General features: G+C 43.3%; 1 protein-coding gene across 2 annotated transcripts in view; it reads right to left on the bottom strand.

Annotated features, from left to right (window-relative positions):
* Positions 1 to 21954, bottom strand: part of phf2 (PHD finger protein 2) — a 129092-nt gene that overhangs the window by 26462 nt on the left and 80676 nt on the right. For both annotated transcript variants that reach the window (XM_055648169.1, XM_055648168.1), the window contains exons 9-17: positions 18098 to 18204; positions 17893 to 17984; positions 16047 to 16136; positions 11439 to 11702; positions 8527 to 8646; positions 6368 to 6486; positions 2256 to 2446; positions 1824 to 1897; positions 898 to 1067 (exon numbers count right to left, since the gene is read on the bottom strand). In XM_055648169.1, coding sequence (XP_055504144.1) covers positions 898 to 1067; positions 1824 to 1897; positions 2256 to 2446; positions 6368 to 6486; positions 8527 to 8646; positions 11439 to 11702; positions 16047 to 16136; positions 17893 to 17984; positions 18098 to 18204 — 1227 coding nt within the window. The remainder of the gene's footprint in view (positions 1 to 897; positions 1068 to 1823; positions 1898 to 2255; positions 2447 to 6367; positions 6487 to 8526; positions 8647 to 11438; positions 11703 to 16046; positions 16137 to 17892; positions 17985 to 18097; positions 18205 to 21954) is intronic.

Genomic DNA, 21954 nt, shown 5'->3' with positions numbered 1-21954 from the left:
ATTTTTTGAGGATGTATCAAGTAAAATGGATGAAGGGGAGCCAGTGGATGTAGTGTATCTAGACTTTCAGAAAGCCTTTGATAAGGTCCTGCGCGGGAGACTGGTGACTAAAATTAGAGCACATTGTATTGGGGATAGGGTGTTGACGTGGATATAAAATTGGTTGGCACACAGGAAGCAAAGAGTAGGAGTGAACGGATCCTTTTCAGAATGGCAGGCTGTGGCGAGTGGAGTGCCGTAAGGCTCGGTGTTGGGGCCACAACTGTTTACCATATATATTAATGATTTGGAAGAGGAAATGTGAGGAAAGATTGAAAAGACTAGGCTTGTATTCACTGAAGTTTAGAAGGTTGAGGGGGGATCTTATAGAAACATATAAAATTATAAAAGGACTGGACAAGCTAGGTGCAGGAAAAATGTTCCCAATGTTGGGCGAGTCCAGAACTAGGGGCCACAGTCTTAGAATAAAGGGGAAGCCATTTAAGACTGAGGTGAGAAAAAACTTTTTCTCCCAGAGAGTTGTGAATTTGTGGAATTCCCTGGCACAGAGGGCAGTGGAGGCCAAGTCACTGGATGGATTTAAGAGAGAGTTAGATAGAGCTCTAGGGGCTAGTGGAATCAAGGGATATGGGGAGAAGGCAGGCACGGGTTATTGATTGGGGACGATCAGCCATTATCACAATGAATGGCGGTGCTGGCTCGAAGGGCCAAATGGCATCCTCCTGCACCTATTTTCTATGTTTCTAGAATTCCACACACTCAAGAACTCTGTGAAAAACCTATAACAAAGAAAATAGTAGCTTATTTAAATTTAAAATAGCCATTAAAATTTACAGCTGAAATGCAACATCAACCCACAACATATTCTTCTTTGGATATTGAAGCAATGATAGTTACCTATTTCCACTATATTCGATACCTCCAACCTGTTTGCTGGCCTGTAGCAGATCCAGTATCCCAGCAGAACTACCTGTTTCAGCTGTTTTGGCAGTACTAAGATCTGGCTTTGCCTCCGTATCAATATGTAGAGAATCTTCATCAGTTGAGTTGCCATCCTGCTGGTGAACCTACAAATGAAAATACTAGAATAAAAGGAAACTGTCGTTGAAGATGGTGGTGGTGTTTGAGCACCACCTTTTCTTGGGCAATAAAAGATGGCAATAAATGTTGGCCTTTCCACTGGCACACAAATCCAGAAAATGATTTCATTTCAACAGAACAAAATGCCAAGCAAGGATCTAAATCATGAAAAGGAAAGTTAATTTCTTTCATCCTATACAATTGTTGATTTACATTTTGAATGCCGTGAGTTTTGATTTCAGTTTTACAATTCTGACTACGGGTGCTGTCTGTACGGAGTTTGTACGTTCTCCCCGTGATCGTGTGGGTTTTCTTCAAGATCTTCGCTTTCCTCCCACACTCCAAAGATGAACAGGTTTGTAGATTTAATTGGTATAAGTATAAATTGTCTGTAGACAAAATTGCTGGAGGGCTGTGATGGGCCGAAACGTTGCCTATTTCCTTCGCTCCATAGATGCTGCCGTACCCACTGAGTTTCTCCAGTCATTTTGTCTACCTTCGATTTTCCAGCATCTGCAGTTCCTTCTTGAACAGTATAAATTGTCCCTCATGTGTGGGGTAGTGTTAATGTGCGGGGATCGCAGGTTGATGGGGGTCTCGGTGGACTGTTTACGTGCTGTATAACTAAATTAAACTAAAGGAACGATTTGTAGGTCATATTATTGCCAGTGAAGCTTTAGTTGACAATGGATGTACATGCAACGGCACTTCCACAGTAATTAGTGAAGTATGTGTCAACGTACCTGGTTAGAACAGTGCTGAACCAAAGGTTCTTTCATTTCAGCAACTCCAACACTCTCTTTGGTCTTTGTTAAAACTACAAAACAAATGTATTGTCAGTCTTCTGCAGCAAAAAACTTCACATAAATCATCAATTCCATTCATCTCCATAATCTTGAAACAATCTAGATATTGCACATCCACACCACTCCATCTGCCCCTCGCAGTTCCAATCCGATTTTCTTTCCATTACACAGATTGCCCTCGTGTATTTTTGCCATGTAAACCATTTCCATACCTGACACAGGACAAGCACTGTAGTATTTATCAATGCCTCTGATCCTGGAATACTCTGATACCAATGTTTCGATGAATAGCCTACTGCACACAAACTGCAAATGCCATGATTTACTTTTCAATGTCTGTGAATATAAAAGCTTAAACAAGCTTCTTACATGTTAAACTTCTTTTAGGAGCAGTCTTCTTTCTTCTTATCGGAAACTCGTCAATCTGCAATTCCCCGTCATCTGACACATACTCATATTCATCTCTCACTGCTTTGGGCTTGTCTTCCTTAATATTTTGTAAACAGCCAAACACATTATCAGATTTCACAGATTTAGGCTGTGTTTTCACTCCTTTACAACTGTTGAAACAAAATGTTTTGACATCAAAGGAAAAATGTCCCACATTATCAACCACGCAACGCATATTGGTTATATATCACACAGTCAATTGTGACATGAATAGAGTCTATGTTACATTATAAATAAACATTGTGGCGACTATATTGAACAAGCACAATGATTGTGATATATTCCTAACCCTTATCTATAGTTTTCAAAAATGCTGGAGAAACTCAGCGGGTGCAGCAGCATCTATGGGGCGAAGGAAATAGGCAACGTTGTCTATTTCCTTCGCTCCATAGATGCTGCTGCACCCGCTGAGTTTCTCCAGCATTTTTGTGTACCTTCGATTTTCCAGCATCTGCAGTTCTTTCTTAAACATCTATAGTTTTCAATATTGGTAACTATAAGCTTGTGCTGCATGGTCATATACAACTGCTGTGTGCTCTGCTATTAATCAGTTGTACAAGGGAGAAAACGAGTTGTGATGTACTGACAAGGTATGTGCTGTTTTACTACGCCTCTTGTAGGCAAGAATAAGCAAGATTACTTCCCTGGCTCTGATGAACCATCACTGCCCTCCTGCAACTGTAAGTATATCTATCTTTAGGTAAGGAGACCAGGGATAATATTCCATATGTAGACTCAGCAGGACCCGAGACAACTGGGATAGATGATTCCACTTTTATACTCAAACACTCACATATTAAAGGCCAACACAGTTGTTTGTAAGATAGACACACAAAGCTGGAGTAACTCAGTGGGTCAGACAGCATCTCTGGAGAAAAGGAAAAGGAGAAGAAGCATTTCGACCTGAAATGTCACCCATTCCTTTTCTCCAGGGATGTTGTCTGACCCGCTGAGTTACTCCAGATTTTTGTGTCTCTCTTCGGTTTAAACCAGCAGTGGCAGTTCCTTCCAACACAATTGCTTGTAATACTTGCACATTAATTTTCCATCCCCCTGTAAATGAACAATTTCGAGCTCTGAGCATGTATAAAAATTCTGCATTTTTATTTATTCTACCAAAATGGTTGCATTCATTTTCCATATTACATTTCATCTATCAGTTTTTGCCCGTTTTTTAATCCTTCTAAAAGCTCTCTGCATCATTCTCCTTCCATTTGGCTTTGTATCATCAACAAAATTGATAACACAGTAACTCCTCGTTACAATGGACCATAGAGGGGGAGGTGGCTTCCGTTATTGCTGATTGCTGGCTTTAACTGAGCAATGTATTATCATTGTATGTGGTTGAAACAAAGAACTGCAAATGGTGGTTAATACATAATAGGACACAAAGTGCTGGAGTAACTCAGCGGTCAGGCAGCATCTCTGGAAAACATGGGTAGCTGACATCAGATATCATAAATCACTACTAAAGCTGAGTTTGCAGGCTCCTTTAACCAAAAAATTAGTTTATTACACTATCAAACATACATTTTTACCAGCTGATAGAATCATACAGCATGGAAACAGGCCCTTTGGACCAACTTGCCCATGCCAACCAAGATGCCCCATCTACACTTGCCCGCATTTGGCCTATATCCCTCTGAACCTTTCCTAACTATGATTTCCCTACTCTGGGTAAAACACTCTGTGCATCTACGCTGTCTATTCACTCATGATCTTATACTCTATAATATCACCCTTCATCCTCCTGCACTCCAAGGAATAAAATCCGACCCTGCTCAACTTCTTCCGATAGATCAGAACATTCTCATAAATATTCTCTGCACTCTTTCCAGCAATAGGGAGCCCAAGAGCAGGAACAGGGAGATAGGGGATCTGAATGTGTGGCTGAGGAGTTGGTGCAGGGGGCAGGGATTTAGATTTGTAGATCACAGGGATCTCTTCTGGGGCAGGGGTGACCTGTATAAAAGGGACAGGTTGCACCTTAATTGGAGGGGACTGACATTCTGGCAGGCAGGTTTGCTAGTGCTACACGGCTGGGTTTAAGCTAAACAGTGGGAAAGGTCACGGTTAAACTAACAGGGCAGGCGGTGAGAACCAATGCAACAAGACAGAGGGTCATAAAAGGACAGAAGCAAAAGGTGGAAGGGAGATATGAAAAACAAACCTGAAAGCTTTGAGCCTTAATGCGAGGAGCATTCATAATAAGGTGGATGAATCGAATGTGCAGTTAGTAGTTAAGGAATATGATATAGTTGGAATTACAGAGTCATGGCTCCAGGGTGACCAAGGCTGGGAGCTAATCATGCATGGGTGTTCAATATTCAGGAAGGATAGACAGACACAAAGAGGTGGGATGGCATTGCTGGTTAAAGAGGAGATTAATGCAATAGCAAGGAGAGACATTAGCTTGGATGTTGTAGAATCAGTGTGGGTAGAACTGCGAAATAGCCAAAGGCAGAAAACGCTTGTTGGAGTTGTATACAGACCACTAAACAGTAAGGAGGTTGGAGATAACATCAAGCAGGAAATTGTGGATGCGTGTAGCAAAGGTACAGCAGTTATTATGGGTGACTTTAATCTACATATAAATTGGGCCAACCAAATTAGTAGCAGCGCTGAGGAGGAGGGTTTCCTGGAATGTATTCGGGATGGTTTTTTTAAACCAATATGTAGAAGAACCGACTAGAGGGCAGGCCATTCTAGACTAGGTATTGTGCAATGAGGAAAGATTAGTTAGCGATCTTGTGCAAAGCCCCTTGGGCAACAGTGACCATAATATGGTGGAATTCTGCATTAGGATGGAGAGTGACACGGTTAATTCAGAGCCTAGGGTCCTGAACCCAAACATAGGAGACTTTGAAGATATGAGACGGGAATTGTCACAAGTCTGTACTCAGGTGGTCAGCCACAAACCCTATTTGCCTCTGGCCATGATAAAGAGGTAAGAGGATCTAGGATCAAATACTCACCTTCACTTATTTTGGGCATGTTAGTTTGGCACTTTGTATAATTTGTGTAATCTAATATTGGTGGTGATGGGCTCAGACCACCTCGTCTGGGTAGAGGTAAAGGGCCAGCTTGTGTTGGAGAGATAAGAACTGACGCCCAGTATTGGGGTGAGTGAGGCTGTTGACTAATATTGGGATCTGGCAGGCCAGCATGGTATCCCAGCGGAGACTGAAAACAAGATTGGAATGAAGATGTGGTGCGTGGAGAATTGAGAGAAGCAGGGATAAAGAAGTGGATAGCAGAGTAATGGCAGTGAAGACTGGGGTCAGTGTGGTTTGGACATCGCTGTGTGAAAGCTGCTGCTTTGACGTCTGTGATGGGTACACAGGTCTCTGAGATTGCACCAGCTGCTGCCCTGGAAATGCCCTAGGATTGGGTTCTCCACTAGATCTGGTCTTATTTTGCTCTCAATGTGACAAAGGGCATGACATCTTCATTTTCATCTCCAATGTAGAAGTGGTGTAGAGGTTACCAAGGCCACTTACCCAGGAAGTGCCCAGTCACATTTCTGGACTCATTCTCCTATCTCCAACTCAATACATCAAAAAATTAAGCTGCCATCTTCGGCACATTAAATTGCCAGGTTTGCATTTTACCCCATGTGTTCGTAAATACATTTAACTGTCCATTGAGTTAATTTTTAATTGTATAACACAAAAAAATGTTTTCAGTCTTAAGTGATCCAAATTCTTAGGATACATTTTGGATTCATGCAAAGGGTTAAAAACGTGCCTTGCTTATTGATGTGGCAACTGTGACAAAGTACAGAACATCTGTTTGGAGTCTAAGGAACAATCTTGACCCAAAGCTTCGCCATCCCCTCCACAGATGCTGCCTGACCCGCTGAGTTACTCCAGCATTGTTACTTTGGTCAACCTCTAAATAAGGTTCTGTTCTTATGCCACCTCTGTTTGTTTTGCTAGTTGTGCAGTTGCGTCGTTCAGTAAATATTTAAAGTCCACAAATAAGTCAAATACAAATGAGGAGGCTTTTAATCTATTACTTTAACCACAAACCTGAGCAACTTTTTATTGGTGAAGACCAACTTGAGCTTGCTGTTGTCTTTGCTCCCCGTCAGGAATGATTTTTCTGATTTTGTGTCTTCCATTTTTAGCAGAGAATCTGGTTTACTGTTCTGGGAAGTAAAGAAAGTGCAGCTGGAAGTTTTTCATTTCTAAACAGATACCATTTCACCTCTTTATAAATTCATTTTAAGTTATATTATTTAATGTAGCTTTCTTATTGCTACTATATGATTTTCTAAACCATCGTGAAAACTACAGGACAAAAATAAATGAACATATAAATGAACATCTCATTTGCAAGTGCTCAGCAGAGTGAAGAAGCAGCACATAGGATTTAAAAAGCAGCATTAGTGTTCCATAGTGACTGCTCCTCATGCTCTACTGAAGGAAGGTAGGCAGGCACTAGTGGGAGCAGCTGTTTCAGGAGAGAGTGTTTAGTTTAGTTTACAGATACAGCATGGAAATTGGCCCTTCGACCCGACCACCAGCGATCCCCGCACACCAATACTATCCTCTATCCTACACACACTAGGGATAATTACATTTATAACAAGTCTACACACCTACACACCTGTACATCGTTGGAGGGCTCTTTTTCCTACCAATGTCATTTGTGCCAATGTGCACATCGACTTCTGGCTGCTCAACCTCTGCCTTGAGAATGTTCTGCAGCCATTCAGCAGATTGTCCTGCAGCTTGGAGTCTCTTTTCCTGTCACAGAATGTCCTGCTTGCCCCGCTAACTAACAGGTCTCCTTTCACTATGAATCTGGCTGTCTTTACCCTTCCCTGCAGTATCTTAGAGACAGACCCTTGCCACAGCCTGACAATCATTGCTCGCCCCTCCTCAATCATCCGCCCTCAACAATATCCAAATGGAAATACCTGTAGTTGAAGGGAATATCCCCAGGGGACTGTAACACTCTCTGAATACTCCCTTTCTTGGTGGTCACCCATCTACTTTCTGCCCGTACCCTAGATGCTACCATGACCATCTCAAGGTCACTCCTTTCTTTGACCTCCCCAGTCTTCCAGATGGTTCGGAGATCATCCAGCTGCTGCTCCAGTTCCCTAACGCAGCCGTGAGGATCTGCAGCTGGACGTACCTGGCACAGGTGTGGTCCTCAGGGACACTGGAAGTTTTCCAGACTAGAGGAGCATGCTACTGCTCTAACTGCCCCCTCTTTACCACATTTGATCGAGGAAGATTTAAAAAAGAAAGAAAAAACGCACATATCGTATCCTGCATCCCAGCACAACCATCTTCATGGAAGCTTCGCAAGACAAAGCCTCACACGTATCCCCCCTCGCGGCCACCACATGGTTGCTCCCACCACATGGCAGCTCCCACCACCTGCGTGCATTTTGAGAACGGGGGGGGGGGGGGGGGGGGGTGGGGGGTTGGAGGTTGCAGTGGGCGGGCGGGCGTGGTAGTCCAGCTGCAGGAGGTGAGGCGCGAGCGTACATTGCGCTGGGCGCGGGGCTTTAGTCCACAGTGGTGGCGGGGCGGGGCCTGGAGGCAGGTGGGCCTCGATTGTTGGGCATGTGGGCATTGTGACGTCAGCAGCTCAAGCGGCAATTTTATTTTTTTTAAAGTTAGTTTTGTTATCAATTTTATTCAAAATCTGGGGAAATAAATGATCAAGGAGTGGATTTCTGGACTCATAAGATAAATCCCTACCGAAATTGTAAAAATCTCTGCGTTTTTGCATCTGGTTTTCAAGGAGATACATTTCAAAGCAAAATGCCGTACACCCACACATACGCACAGAGTTTTAAAAGTATACAGATGCCATTAACTGTATTCTCTCCCCTTATATTCAACCTCCCAAAGTAGAACACCTCACACTTGCACGGATTAAACTCCATCTGCCATTTCTCCGCCCATTTCTGCAGCTGATCCATTTTCTGCTGTATCTTCTGTCTGCAACTTCTCCAATTTTGGTGCCATCAGGAAACTTACTCACCAACACATCTACATTTAGTCCATTTATATATATATTATATATATATATATATATATATAACATATATATATATATATAATATATATACACACACACACACACATATATATATATATATATATATGTATAATTACATTAATCTTAAAACGTCATATAAATTTGGGGCTCTGCAGAACCAACCTACCTTGTATTTCCATTTCACTTCAGCCTTGCTTTTGTTCTGCTCTTGTATTCCAAACTTAATTACATCATTTTGATTATTTGCACTTTCTTGGTCAGCCACACTTAACACATTTTTTGAAGCCTAAGAAATAAGAAATACATGTTTTGCTTGCCATAGAATGTTACAAAGGAGGGAGGAATTCAAGCATTAACACAATTATACAATAAGCTGCCTTGTACTTAGTAGTTCTATGTAAATCGAAACTTCTGGGGATAGCAATATTCCCTTGCATTTGTGTCAAGCAAATATAAAATGTCAAAAATACAAATTAGCAGCAGAAGTACGCCACGCCACCCAACTTCTCAAACTTGTTCCAGCACTTAATGAGAATCTGGCTGATCCAACTGTTACCATAATTCCCCATTTCTATCCACCACCATGATAATCTTTCTAATCCTTGGTTATGGCATCTTTCTAATCTTTAATTCCCCTTCCCATTCTCACACTGACCTTCCTGTCCTGGGCCTCCTCCATTGTCAGAGTGCGGACAAATGCAAATTGGAGGAACAGTCCATCATATTTAGCTTGGGCAGCTTACACCCCAGCGGTATTAACATTGAATTCTCTAACATTAAGTAACCCTTCTATCCCCTGTCTCTACATCCCTCCCCCACCCAAGTCATTGTACTAGGTTCAATATCGTCTCGTGTCTTTCTCTCCTCGTTCTCTCCGAGGCCACAGCTAACAATGGTCTGTTTCCTTTATCATAAGTTACTTTTTTGCATATCTTTCATTCATTTGTTCTATATCTCTCTACATCAGTCAATATTTCTCATTTCCCCTTCCCCTGACTCTCAGTCTGAAGAAGGTCCCGACCCAAAATGTCATCTATTCCTTTTCTCCAGAGATGTTGTCTGACCCGTCGAGTTACCCCAGCGTTTTGTGTCTTTTTTCGGTTTAAAACAGCATATGCAGTTCCTTCCTACACATTTCTTCGTCAGTTCCCTCTGCGTCTCAGAGCTCTGCAATCTCATTTATAGTCAGCGAGACATGGAGACTTGAATTTGGTGGCCTTGCACCCTGCTTGAAGTGGTAAGAAACTGCACTTGAATTTGGTGGCTTTGCACCCTGCTTGAAATGGAATTTCAAGGAATAGCCGTGAGTCAACTGCCAGCCCACCAGCCGTGAGTGAGTGAGCTGCCAGCACAACAGGCTTGAGTGACTGAGCCGCCAGCTCGAGAATCCAATCGGCCCACAATGTCCATACTAGCTCTCTGGAAAGCCCCCTCCCCCCTCCTCCCCACCCACTGACCACCAATATTGGAATTGGTGGAGAGGTGGAATATTACGTTGGGGGACCAGCCCTCCCGTGGGGGGGGGGGAAGGCCCATCATCATTTACTGAAGGAATGGGTGAGATCATTCATTTATTTCAAACTGAAAATATTCCCCAAACAACGGAAATATACACTAACCGCTTCAATTATACCAGTGGATTGCAGCTCTTTAAAGAACAACCAGACAACAGGGAAGACAAACACAAGATAGTATGGATGTGGTAAACTGACCAGAAAATTCCAAAAGCACTCAACATATTCGCACCACTTTCACCCTTTCCGTGTGAACTTCCCAAGTGGGTCACAGAATGACACAGCAAAACAAATTCCTTTACTACTCCCCCTTTACTCTATAGGATATGCTCTAAACGATACAGATGACAAACGTTTGAGTAACTCAGCGGGACAGGCAACATCTCTGGAGAGAAGGAATGGGTGACGTTTCGGGTCGGGACTCTTCTTCAGACTGGTTAAAGATAAGGGGAAACGAGAGATATAGACGGTGATGTGGAGAGATAAAGAACAATGAATGAAAGATATGCAAAAAAGTAACAATGATAAAGGAAACAGCCCATTGTTAGCTGTTTGTCGGGTGCAAATGAGAAGTTTGTGCGCCTTCGATGGGGAAGGGATGGAGAGAGAGGGAATGCCGGGGCTACCTGAAGTGAGATAAATCAATATTCATACCACTGGGCTGTAAGCTGCCCAAGCAAAATATGAGATGCTGTGCCTCTAATTTGCATTTAGCCTCACTCTGACAATGGAGGAGACAGAGGACAGAAAGGTCAGTGTAGGAATAGGAATGAGAATTAGAGTGTCCAGCAACCGGGAGATCAGGTTGGTTCACGCGGGCTGAGCGAGGGTGTTCCATGAAAATATTCGCCCAACTGCATTTGGTCCCGCCGATATATAAGAGTCCACATCTTGAACAATGGATACAGTAGGTGAGGTTGGAGGAGGTGCAAGTGAACTCTGCCTATCCTGAAAGGGCTGTCGAGGTTCCTGGACAGAGTCGAGGGAGGAGGTATAGCGACAGGTGTGGCATCTTTTGCGGTTGCTGGGGTAGGTACCTGGGGAAGGGGCGGTGTGGGTGGGAAGGGATGATTTAACCAGGGAGTTGCGGAGGGAACGGTCTCTGCGGAAGGTGGAAAGTGGTGGAGATGGGAAGACGTGGCTAGTGGTAGGATCGCATTGGAGGTAGTGGAAATTTGGGAGGATACAAAATGTTTTTGTGCATATCTTTCATTCATTGTTCTTCATCTCTCCACATCACCGTCTATATCTCTCGTTTCCCTTATCCCTAACCAGTCTGAAGAAGGGTCTTGACCCGAAACGTCACCCATTCCTTCTCACCAGAGATGCTGTCTGTCCCGCTGAGTTACTCCAGCTTTTTGTGTCTATCTTCAGTTTAAACCAGCATCTGCAGTTACTTCTTACACAAAATATTTCTCTAACTTTGATCTATGCTACATACATATGCAGCCTTTTTTTATTGACAAAAGAGCTAAGGAAATTTGGATTACCTAGTTTGTTTTATTTGTAATATCACATTAAATGACAGAAAGATGGATAAACATAATTGAGTTAAAAAACCCACCTTTCCCCCTTTCTTTGGCACTTCAGTTTTAATCAAAGCCTCCTTTGTGTGTGCCTCAAGAATGTCAAGGTTCGGAACTACACCGCTACCTTCTGTCTCTTTCTTTCCTTTTTTCTTTCCTCCTTCTTTGGCCCTTGAAGATTTTTTTCTTTCTGGTTTTTCCACTGGTGTTGTACCTGTGGGTACTGGCAGTTTGACCGGTACAGGGGGGCTTTTGCCTGCACTGGCATCACTTATTTCACATTCATTTGTTTTAAGTGCATTCTGTGAAGAGATGAAAATTAGAAAATATAACAAACGTGTGTTTCATTGGCACATACAATCTGAAAAATAGTTACATGGCTTCAAAACAATTTTTTTTTTGGTTAGTTTAGTTTAGAGATACAACACGGAAACAGGCCCTTCGCACTGACCAGCGATCCCCACACATCTATATAATTAAAAGTCTCATCTTGACCACTTCCTGTCTGCGCTATATATTGATTTTAGAAAAATTGCTACCATATATCGCTATGATTTTTGGCCATCTTATTCACAGTCCTCCTCTGCTGAGCCAGCCCTGAAGATTTTACCCATCGATGAAAATAAAAAAAGTTATGAGTGTTTAAGAAACCTTAAGATCCTCTCGCCCGTCAATCACCATGATGAAGGTAACGCCCCTTCCGGGGGGGGGGGGGGGGGGGGGGGGGGGGGGGGGGGGGGGTGAAGTGCAGGACTATAAAACCCCAGATGCATGGACTCAGTCACTCTGCAAGATCGCGAGGGAGAGGCCACGACTCTCATTCTAAGCTGTGAATCAACTGAACTGTGAGTCAGCAAAGTACTTGCAATAAATGATTTGTTAGCCCTCAATGACAATGCCATGAGTTGTTTGGCCTGCTGCCCTGCCTGTGCTTGAAGTCCCTGTTTCGTGACTTCCGCTTAGTGGATAGGTGAGTGCAGAGGTTGCGCTGATTGCATAATTTCCGGTAAGTGCAGAGGTCACGCTGGTTGCGGATGTGCCGCTGACTGCGGAAGCCCCAAAGTGGAGATGCAGCGCTCAGCCGTGTGAGTATTCAAGAATGTTTACTGCCATATATATGGTGTGTGTCAGTGAGTGTGTGTGTATATGTGTGTTGTGAGTGTATGTGTGTGTGTGTGTGTGTGTGTGTGTGAGCGTTTGTGTGTGTGAGCGTGTGTGTGTGAGTGTGTGTGTGTGTGTGTGTGTGTGTGTGTGTGTGTGTGTGTGTGTGTGTGTGTGTGTGTGTGTGTGAGTGTGTGAGTGAGTGAGTGAGTGAGTGAGTGTGAGAGAGTGAGTGAGTGAGTGTGAGTGAGTGTGAGTGTGTGTGTGATCTCAGTGACTGAGCTGCCGGCCCAAGAATCTATTCGGCCCACAATGTCCATACTAGCCCTCTGGAAACCAGTCTCTTCGGCCCACAACACCATGCTGGCGCTCCAGAAAGCCCCCCACTGGCCAGCAATATATTGGAATTGGTGGACAGGTGGAATATTGCATAGGGGGACCAGGGTTCCCGTGTGAAGCTGGGACCCAAAGAATCCCACTTAATCTAGTTAACACTATCGTACACACGCTAGGGAAAATTTATACTAAGCCAATTAACCTGCAAACCTGTACGTCTTTGGAGTGTGGGAGGGAACCGAAGATCTCGGCAAAAACCCACGCAGGTCACAGGGAGAACCTACAAACTCCGTATAGACAGCCCCCTTAGTCAGGATTGAACCCTAGTGTCTGGCGCTGTGAGGCAGTAACTCTACCGTTGTGCCACCATATCGCCTCAATTATGTTTCATTATTGAAAGTCTGGCAACAAACAGGGGGGTTAATCCCTTCTTTTTTGTTATGAATTTCAATCATCAATTTACTAGTTTGATTAAGTATTACAATATAATACAATACCGTTTATAGTCATTTGAACCTCAAATTAAGTTCAAACGAAATTTGGTTTCTGTAGTCATACAGCAAGAAAAGAACCAAGACATACACCAACACAATTTACACAAATATCCATCACAGTGAATCTCCTCCTCATTGTGATGGAAAGCAGCCTTGTCTCTCCCCTGCTCTCCATGCTTCTCCCAATGTTAAAGCGATGGTAGAGGTGGGCGATGGTAAGTCCCGCGGCCGTTAAAGCCGCGCCGGGAGATGCAAGGCCCCACTCCAGGTCATTTTCAATCCCGCAATCCGGGCAGGAGAAGTTGCCGTTGCGGGAGCCCCGAAAAGCGATCTCCCACCAGGCACCCGCGAGCTCCCGATGTTACGAAGCTCCGGAGTCGGGTCACAGCTGCGTGCCACCACAGCTCTCCACGCTCCGAAGCCGGCCAGCCCCACGATGGTAAGTCCGCAGGCTCCGCGACTGTAGCCCGCAGGTCGGTCCGGTTGGAGGCCGCTCCACAGTGCTAGGTCCCAACGACAACGGAGACCCGATAGGGAAACGGTCGGGTCCCCCATACAGGGAAGAAATTTAAAACGTTTCCCCCCCCCCCCCACACATACACAGTTAAAAACAATTAAAAAGCCACTACGAACTATACACTCAACGGGACAAAAATATTTTTAAAAGACAGACGGACTGCAGAGGCCGCTGCAACGTTGGTCATGCCACCTTCAATAATATTGTGGTTGTTGCAAGTTATATTGGATTATACCTTTCCAACAGGCATTATAACATTCTATACAATACAATTAATGACAAAGCGGGAGGACTTAACTTTGTGTTGAGCATTCCATTCAGAGGCTTCACTCATTAACACTATGAAATACATTCAGTAAAAACTATTTATTTCTGTCAACTACTAATTACTCATGTAGAAAGAAATTCTTAAGGGGTTGGACAGGTTAGATGCAGGAAGATTATTCCCGATGTTGGCGAAGTCCAGAACTAGAGGTCACAGTTTAAGGATAAGAGGGAGGTCTTTTAGGACCGAGATGAGAAAATCATTTTTTACACAGAGAGTGGTGAATCTGTGGAATTCTCTGCCACAGAAAGTAGTTGAGGTCAGTTCATTGGCTATATTTAAGAGGGTTGGATGTGGCCCTTGTGGCTAAAGGGATCAGGGGGTATGGAGAGAAGGCAGGTACAGGATACTGAGTTGGATGATCAGCCATGATCATATTGAATGGCGGTGCAGGCTCGAAGGGCCGAATGGCCTACTCCTGCACCTATTTTCTATGTTTTCTATGTCTATGTTTTCTAAATACTAGTGTTTGTACTACTATGGAATACCAGTAGAATAATTATTTTAACTGCAACAAGCATTTAAACGTTTTTTAAATATCTTAATCAGACTGGTTATACATTGTGCGTATATGTTTTCAAATAAAGCTGCAGTACTTCATAGAAAACAGAATATTGACTTTATTGTTGGAATGGCATTTATGACAATACCAAGCACAAATTTAGTCTGAATATGCAGCAATATTTCATAATAAAACGTTTACAGAGGGTCCACCTACTTTTATTTTTCAATTGAAATATCCCTGTACAGTGTAAAGTAAGTGTCTAGCAGTACAAGACATCTAGGTGTTCCACTGATGCTGCAGAAAACATCCTCAGGAACAGATGAATCTGAATCTTCCAGATAATAATGTATAAAGAGAATAACATCACTCACGTTCTACCACACTAGATATTTATTCAAGTTTTCATTTTTTTATCCAATTAAAAAAGATATGAACCTTGTTAACTATTTTTTGCCGTAATCGACATCTTACAAAACGTTACTTATTTATGATAAAATATTACATTTCAATGAAATACTGCAGCCTTAGGCCCTATTAATGTATTACGGACATAACTAAAATTAATTTGACTTTGCAAAATCCATATAATGGGGAAAATGAGATTTTACAAAGTGCCGTTCATTTTGATTAAAATGTCTCCCAATAACATACCAACTTGGTGTCCTTGACCTCCTCCACTGCCAGAGTGAGGCCACACGTGAAATGGAAGAACACCACTTCATATTCCACTTCTGTGGCTTACAATCCAATAGCATGAACTGAGTTCTCCTGCTTCAGGTAACCCATGCCCCTTCCATTCTGATCTACCCAGGTTCTCTCACCCACACCTTCCATTCCCTCCCCCTCAGAACCCCAATTCCCATATATTTAACCATCCCTCCCTCTATATTTCTGTCTGGATCAGCCTCCTTTCTTATCAGATTCCCCTATCTGCAGCAATTTGATTTCTCCTGTAGCCTTTACGCCTACTATTTCCACCCCTCTCTTCCCCTCCTGATTCATTTGCCCATCTAACCTTCCTTACCTCGATCAACTTATCACTTGCCACCTCTTGCCCTATCCTTCCCCTCGCCCCTTTCTACCAGCCATCGCCCCTCTACTCCAGTCCTGAAGAAGGATCCTGGGTAGACTATATCAGTCCACTTCCCTTCCCCGACCCGCCTGTTCCTCCAGCAGTTTGTTTTTTCCTCAAGATTCCAGCATCTGCCGCCTCTTCAAATAACATTCACTTTTAAGTGAGACCATTCTCAAAATAAATTTATTGACTAAAAATAGTCTTGTAAATACGCAATTAAAATTTAAAAAATCATCAGGATACTATTAGATTGTAAAAAAAGGTTGAATATTTTAATAAATATTAAAACTCACCTCTGCTAATCGTATTTCTTTGGCAAATTCTTTGATAAGCTGTACTGTTTTAATGGTTTCTGGAATTTCATCCTCATGGTCAGCTATAACCTAGATATGAAAGCATGATGCAATGGTTGGTAAATGGTGAATATTAACTGCAGTTAATGAAGAGGCCTTCAGCAGGGAACTTCAATTGTCAAAATGCCATGGAACAATAATGTTTACAAGTTGTGAAACCTTTGTGTCCAAATGTCCAAGAAACTGCAGGCTGATTACTGGCTTCTTTGGTTTGAGCCAGAGCGTAACCTTCAAAGTTACTTTTCTAAGACCCTTAACAGCATTCATGTCCAGAGGGATATTGGAGTCCATAGCTCACTGAAGGTGGCAGTACAAGTAGATAGGGTGGTAAAGGAAGCATATGGTAAGCTTGCCTTCATTGCTAGGGGCATTGAGTATAAGAGTCAGGAAGTCATGATGCAGCAGTGTAAGTCTTTGGCTAGGCTGCATTTGGAGTATTGCATGCAGTTCTGGTTCTCCCCATTATAGGAAAGGTGTGGAGACTTTGGTGGGTGTGCAAAGGAGATTTACCAGAATGCTAGATAAGAGGGTTTCAGCTACAGGGAGAGGTAGAATAAATTTGGATTGGTTTCTTCGGAATGTCTGAGGTTGAGGGAAGACTTAATAGAAGTGTATACAATTTCAAGAGGCATAGATAGGGTAGACAGTCAGAACCTTTTTTCTTGGGTGGAGCTATCCAACACTGTAGCTATAAAGTGAGAGGGGAAAGTATAATGATGTGCAGGGCAAGTTTTTTTACACAGAGAGTAGTGGGGCCCTGAAACACACTGCCTGATGTAGGGGCAGATATGATAGCGGTGTTTAAGAGATAGGCACATGGGAGATAGATGGCACATGGAAGTACAAGGAATAGATGCATATAGATCATGTTGAAGACATCAGTTACACTTGGCATCATATTCAGCACAGACATTGTGGGTTGGTTGGCCTGCCCCTGTGCTGTACTGTTCCTTCAGTAACCTTCAAAAGTGAATTGACTATGTACCAGACATGGAAACATTTACTGGATTCTAAAAGAAGAGTGAGACTAATTTCAAATGAAAGGACGTAAACAGGGCAGCACAGTGGCATAGCTGGCAGCGCAGCTGCCTCACAGTTTCAGTGCCCGAGTTCGATCCTGACCTTGGGTGCAGTCTGCATGGAGTTTGCACATTCTCTCTGTGACCATGTGGGTTTCTTCTGGGTGCTCTGTTTTCCTCCCACATACCAAAGACATATGGGTTTGTAGGTTAATTGGTCTCTGTAAATTGCCCCTAGTGTGTAAGGAGTGGATGAGAAAGTGGGATTACGTAAAATTAGTGTAAATGGTGAGAATGGCTGGCATGGTCTTGGTGGGCCAAAGGGCCAGTTTCCATGCTGTATCTCCAAATTAAACTAAAAACAAGAGGCACAGATTTGGCGTAAATAAGGCATGCCACCATGGGGAGCCTACACACCTGGTGCATTGAACTTTAGCAGCAGCTTCAGCCAAGAGCAGTTGGGGATGATACCAAGGGATGGTCAACATGGCTACAAGAAGTGTTGCACATCAAGGAGGGCATCTCTGAACTTTCTCGTCTCACATTACAAAAGTCACAAAATGTTTCACCACTGTTTAATGAAGGCTCCACATGACTTGCTCACCTCAGGATAGCCTGACCCTGAGGGGTCCCACAGAGAGGTGTGTCAGCTCTCCAAGAAGCAAAACATCTACTTTACACAAACACTTCATACTTGGAAGTTTGTCTGACCACGAATCTGCAGATGGATGACACGGCAAAGTATCAACAACAGCCACATTCCATACCTGTTTCTTCGTCCATGAGCGGAATGCTCCATTCAGAGCTTTTGCTCCTTGCACCAGGTATGACGGAGGCTGCTTCCCAGATTTGTGCAAACCTATTGCAATGAAGAAACCAATAATGCCAGGTAAGAATAGATGAATGCTTTTGGAGAATGAGAGAACAGATATGTCACAAGGCTGGGAAATGCAGTTTCCATTTACACATTACCTTTGAGTGTCTCAAGCAGATATTTGCCAACATACCAACATATGACTTCAAAGTTTGAAAACTTAATCAAGCTGCCGATTTTCAGTCTTTTTTCCACTTCATAGGCTCTGCAATACATCAAATCAGTTTAACATGATATTGAATTATACAATCAATATTTCTGCAGACATTGGAAATTGTGCCATTTAATCAAATGAAAACATGTAAAAATTAATATAATGTTACAGTCCCCCTGTTCCACAATTGACGGCTAATTATTGAAGAATTATCGTGTTTGATTTCAAACACAATTTGTTTCTATATGTCAATAAATTTCCTGGGGCAGGCCAGTGGTTAACTGATATAAACAAGTCGCCCTGTAAAAAAATGTGAACTGTATTCAAGATACCTTGAAAATTGACTCCGCATTGCTCCCTATTCCAGAGTCAACCGCTATTTTCAGCAGCTGGAACCTGCTTATTTTGAGACTTTAAATTATTGTTAAATGTTGCTATTATATTTAGATTTTGCAAGCAATGTGTCACATGGGAGTGGTTTCATGACCTTTGTGAATTGAGGTGACAATGTTAAATGATAGGGCTGGGATAAATATACACACATCACATACAGTATATGTTTACATCGATTTTATTACTTACAGAAAAGAAGTACCAAAACATGCCAATTTAGGATATAAAAAAGAAGGAAGAAAATTTGTATTACTTTGCATATGCATTTGAGGATTTTACTGGGGTTATAACATTATGTAGAAGTAATAGCTATTAGTTCAACACAAGAACTGGTCTTCAGAAGATCTGTTCTAACATACTTTGAAAGCAATAGAGTCAGATAGCTACACAGCATGGAAACAAGTCCTTCCACCCAACTTGTCCACGCTGACCAAGATGCCCCATCTGGAGATTGAGCTGGAGATGGAGCTGGAGCTGGATATGGAGCTGGAGATGGAGCTAGAATGGAGATGGAGCTCGAGGAGCTGGAGATGGAGCTAGAATGGAGATTGAGATGGATGGAGATGGAGCTGGAACTGGAGATGGAGATGGAGTTAGAGCTGAAGATTGAGCTGGAGATGAAGCTGGAAATGGAGATGGAGCTAGAGCAGGAGCTAGAGCTGAAGATGGAGCTAGAGCTGGAGCTAGAGTTGGAGCTGAAGCTGGAGCTGCAGATGGAGCTGGATCTGGAGCTGGAGCTAGAGATGTAGGTGGAGATGGAGTTGGAGCTAGAGCTGGAGATGGACCTAGTCCACATCCCTCTAAATCTTTCCTGTACCTGTCCAAGTGTATTTTAAGATCTTTTGAGGTGTATAAAATAATGAGAGGAACAGATCAGAGCGGGAGATGGAGCTAGAGCTAGAGCTGGAGCTGGAGATGGAGGAGGTGGAACTGGAGCTGGAGCTGAAGCTGGAGATGGACCTTGTCCACATCCCTAAATGTCCTAAATCTTTCCTGTACCTGTCCAAGTGTCTTTTAAGATCTTTTGATGTGTATAAAATCATGAGAGGAATAGATCAGGTTGATGCACAGAGTCTCTTGCCTAGTAGGTGAATCAAAGACCAGAGGGCATTGGTTCAAGGTGAAGGGGAAAAGATTTAACAGGAATCTGAGTGGTAAATTTTTCACACAAACGGTGGAGGGTGAACGGAACAAGCGGCCAGATGAGGTAGTTGAGGCAGGGACTATCCCAACATTGAAGAAACAGTTAGACAGGTACATGGATAGGACAGGTTTGGAGGGATATGGACCAGGCGCAGGCAGGTGGGACAAGTTGGGCCGAATGGCCTGCCTCCACACTGTATCACTCTATGACTGTTATAATACTTGTTATAATACTTGTATCAACTCTGTCCACTGGCAGCTCATTCCATATACCCACCACCCTCTGAGTGAAAACGTTCACATGAAATCTTGCCCCTCTCACCTTAAACATATGTCTCTTGGTTTTGATTCCCCTACCTTGGGAAAAAGACACTGAGCAGGGACCCTATCTATTTATCTCATGATTGTATGCACTTCAATAAGGTCACCCTTGAGCTTCCTGCATGCCAAGAAATCAGTTGAAAATTACCAGGAGAACTTGGCAAACATAAGCCTGTCTACTAAGACAATTAAAAATGTTAAATCACACCAGAAATCTTCAGATGACATTAGTTTACACCTTTGTGATAGTGATGAAGGAGGCTTCCAAATCATTAGTATTTTATCACTTGGCACATAACGCATGGCCAGAGGCACATTTGTCTGTCTATTAATAATTGGGGTATTAGTAAACTCAAGGGTGTCGGCACTCACAACAGTAATTATGGGTTCAGCATTCCCTGTCCTCAGAAGCTTTTAAACCAATCCTTGTCGACACTCAAGTTGTTAATGCTGAAATAATTCAAATATCAAATGGATAATTATAACCATTGAAACTGCAGTTAATTATGTATTGGTGTCCTTGTGTGCCATTGAAACTGTAGTTAATTGTTTGTTGGTGTCTTTGTGCTTAAAACAAACGTACTTTGTGTTTGTGGGATTCTACAAAGAGGATCTCCAAGAGAATATCTCCAAGATCTCAATGTTGCAGTGGTAGAGTTGCTGCCTTACGGGTACCAGGGAACGATCCTGACAACGGGTGCTGTCTGTTCGGAGTTTGTACGTTCTCCCCGTGACCTGCGTGGGTTTTCTCCAGGATCTCCGGTTTCCTCCCACACTCTAAAGACGTTCAGTTTTGTAGGTTAATTGGCTTGGTAAATGTAAATTGTCCCTAGTGTGTGTGGGATAGCATTAGTGTGCTGGGATCGCGGGTCGGCGCAGACTCGGGGAGCCGAAGGGCCTGTTCCTTCACTTTATCTCCAAACTAAACTAAACTAATAGAGATACATGAAACTGCAGAGGCTGGAATCTTGAGCAAAACACTGGAGTAACTCAGCAGGTCAGGCAGCATATGTAGAGGAAATGGACAGGAGATGTTTCGGGTTGGGACTCTTCTTCAGAATGATTGTAGTAGGCGGGTGAAAGCCTGGCGAGTGACAGGTGGATACAGGTGAGGGAATTTTGTCTGGTAGATGGGTGGACAAGGTAAAAGAAGAAAAGGAGACAAATGTGTGTCAGGTAAGGAAAGAGGAGGACTGAAATGTAAAGGGAGGGATATAGGTGGAAGTTGACGGTGAGGGGGGGGGGGGGGGGGGGGGGGGGTGCGGGAAAGATAGCCAGGAGAGTGGGAGATATGCATGCGGGAGTGGTAGAGACACAGGCAAGAGAGAGGAAAATGCTGGAGTAACTCAACGGGACAGGTAGCATCTCTGGGGAGAAGGAATGGGCGACGTTTCGGGTTGAGACCCCTCTTCAGACTTTATATTTACTCAAGCGGAAGGTAAGGTGCTGTTCCTCCATTTTATGCGTGGCTTCATTCTGGCAGTGGAGGAGGTCCAGGACAGAAAATTTGATGTGGGAATGGGAGTTAAAATAGTGAGCAACTTTGAGATGCAGCAGACCCTAGGTGGACCGAGCACGTATTCAGCGAAACAGTTGCCTCACCTACGCTTAGTTTCCCTGATATAAAGGAGGCCATATTGGGAGCACCGAATGCCGCAGCTGATGTTAAAGAGATGCATATGAACGCCCATCTCACCTGGAAGGGCTGCTGGGGATAGACACGAGGAAGATGTGTGTGAACAAGTGTTGCATCTCCGGCGCTTGCAGGAGACAGTACATGGGAAGTACATGGGAAGGGATGAGTGAACTAAGGAATTGCGGAGGGAGTGGTCAATGTGGAAAGTTGAAAGGGTTGGGTATGGGAAGATGTGATTGGTAGTAGGATCATGTTGAGGTTGGTGGACATGTTAGAAAATTATATATGGGATGCGGAGGCTGACAATA

This window comes from Leucoraja erinacea, chromosome 16 (genome assembly GCF_028641065.1).
Source record: "Leucoraja erinacea ecotype New England chromosome 16, Leri_hhj_1, whole genome shotgun sequence".
In the NCBI taxonomy this organism is placed as follows: Eukaryota; Metazoa; Chordata; class Chondrichthyes; order Rajiformes; family Rajidae; genus Leucoraja; species Leucoraja erinaceus.
The sequence above is the reverse complement of the archived record's forward strand: the minus strand, read 5'-3'. Positions and strand labels throughout refer to the sequence as shown.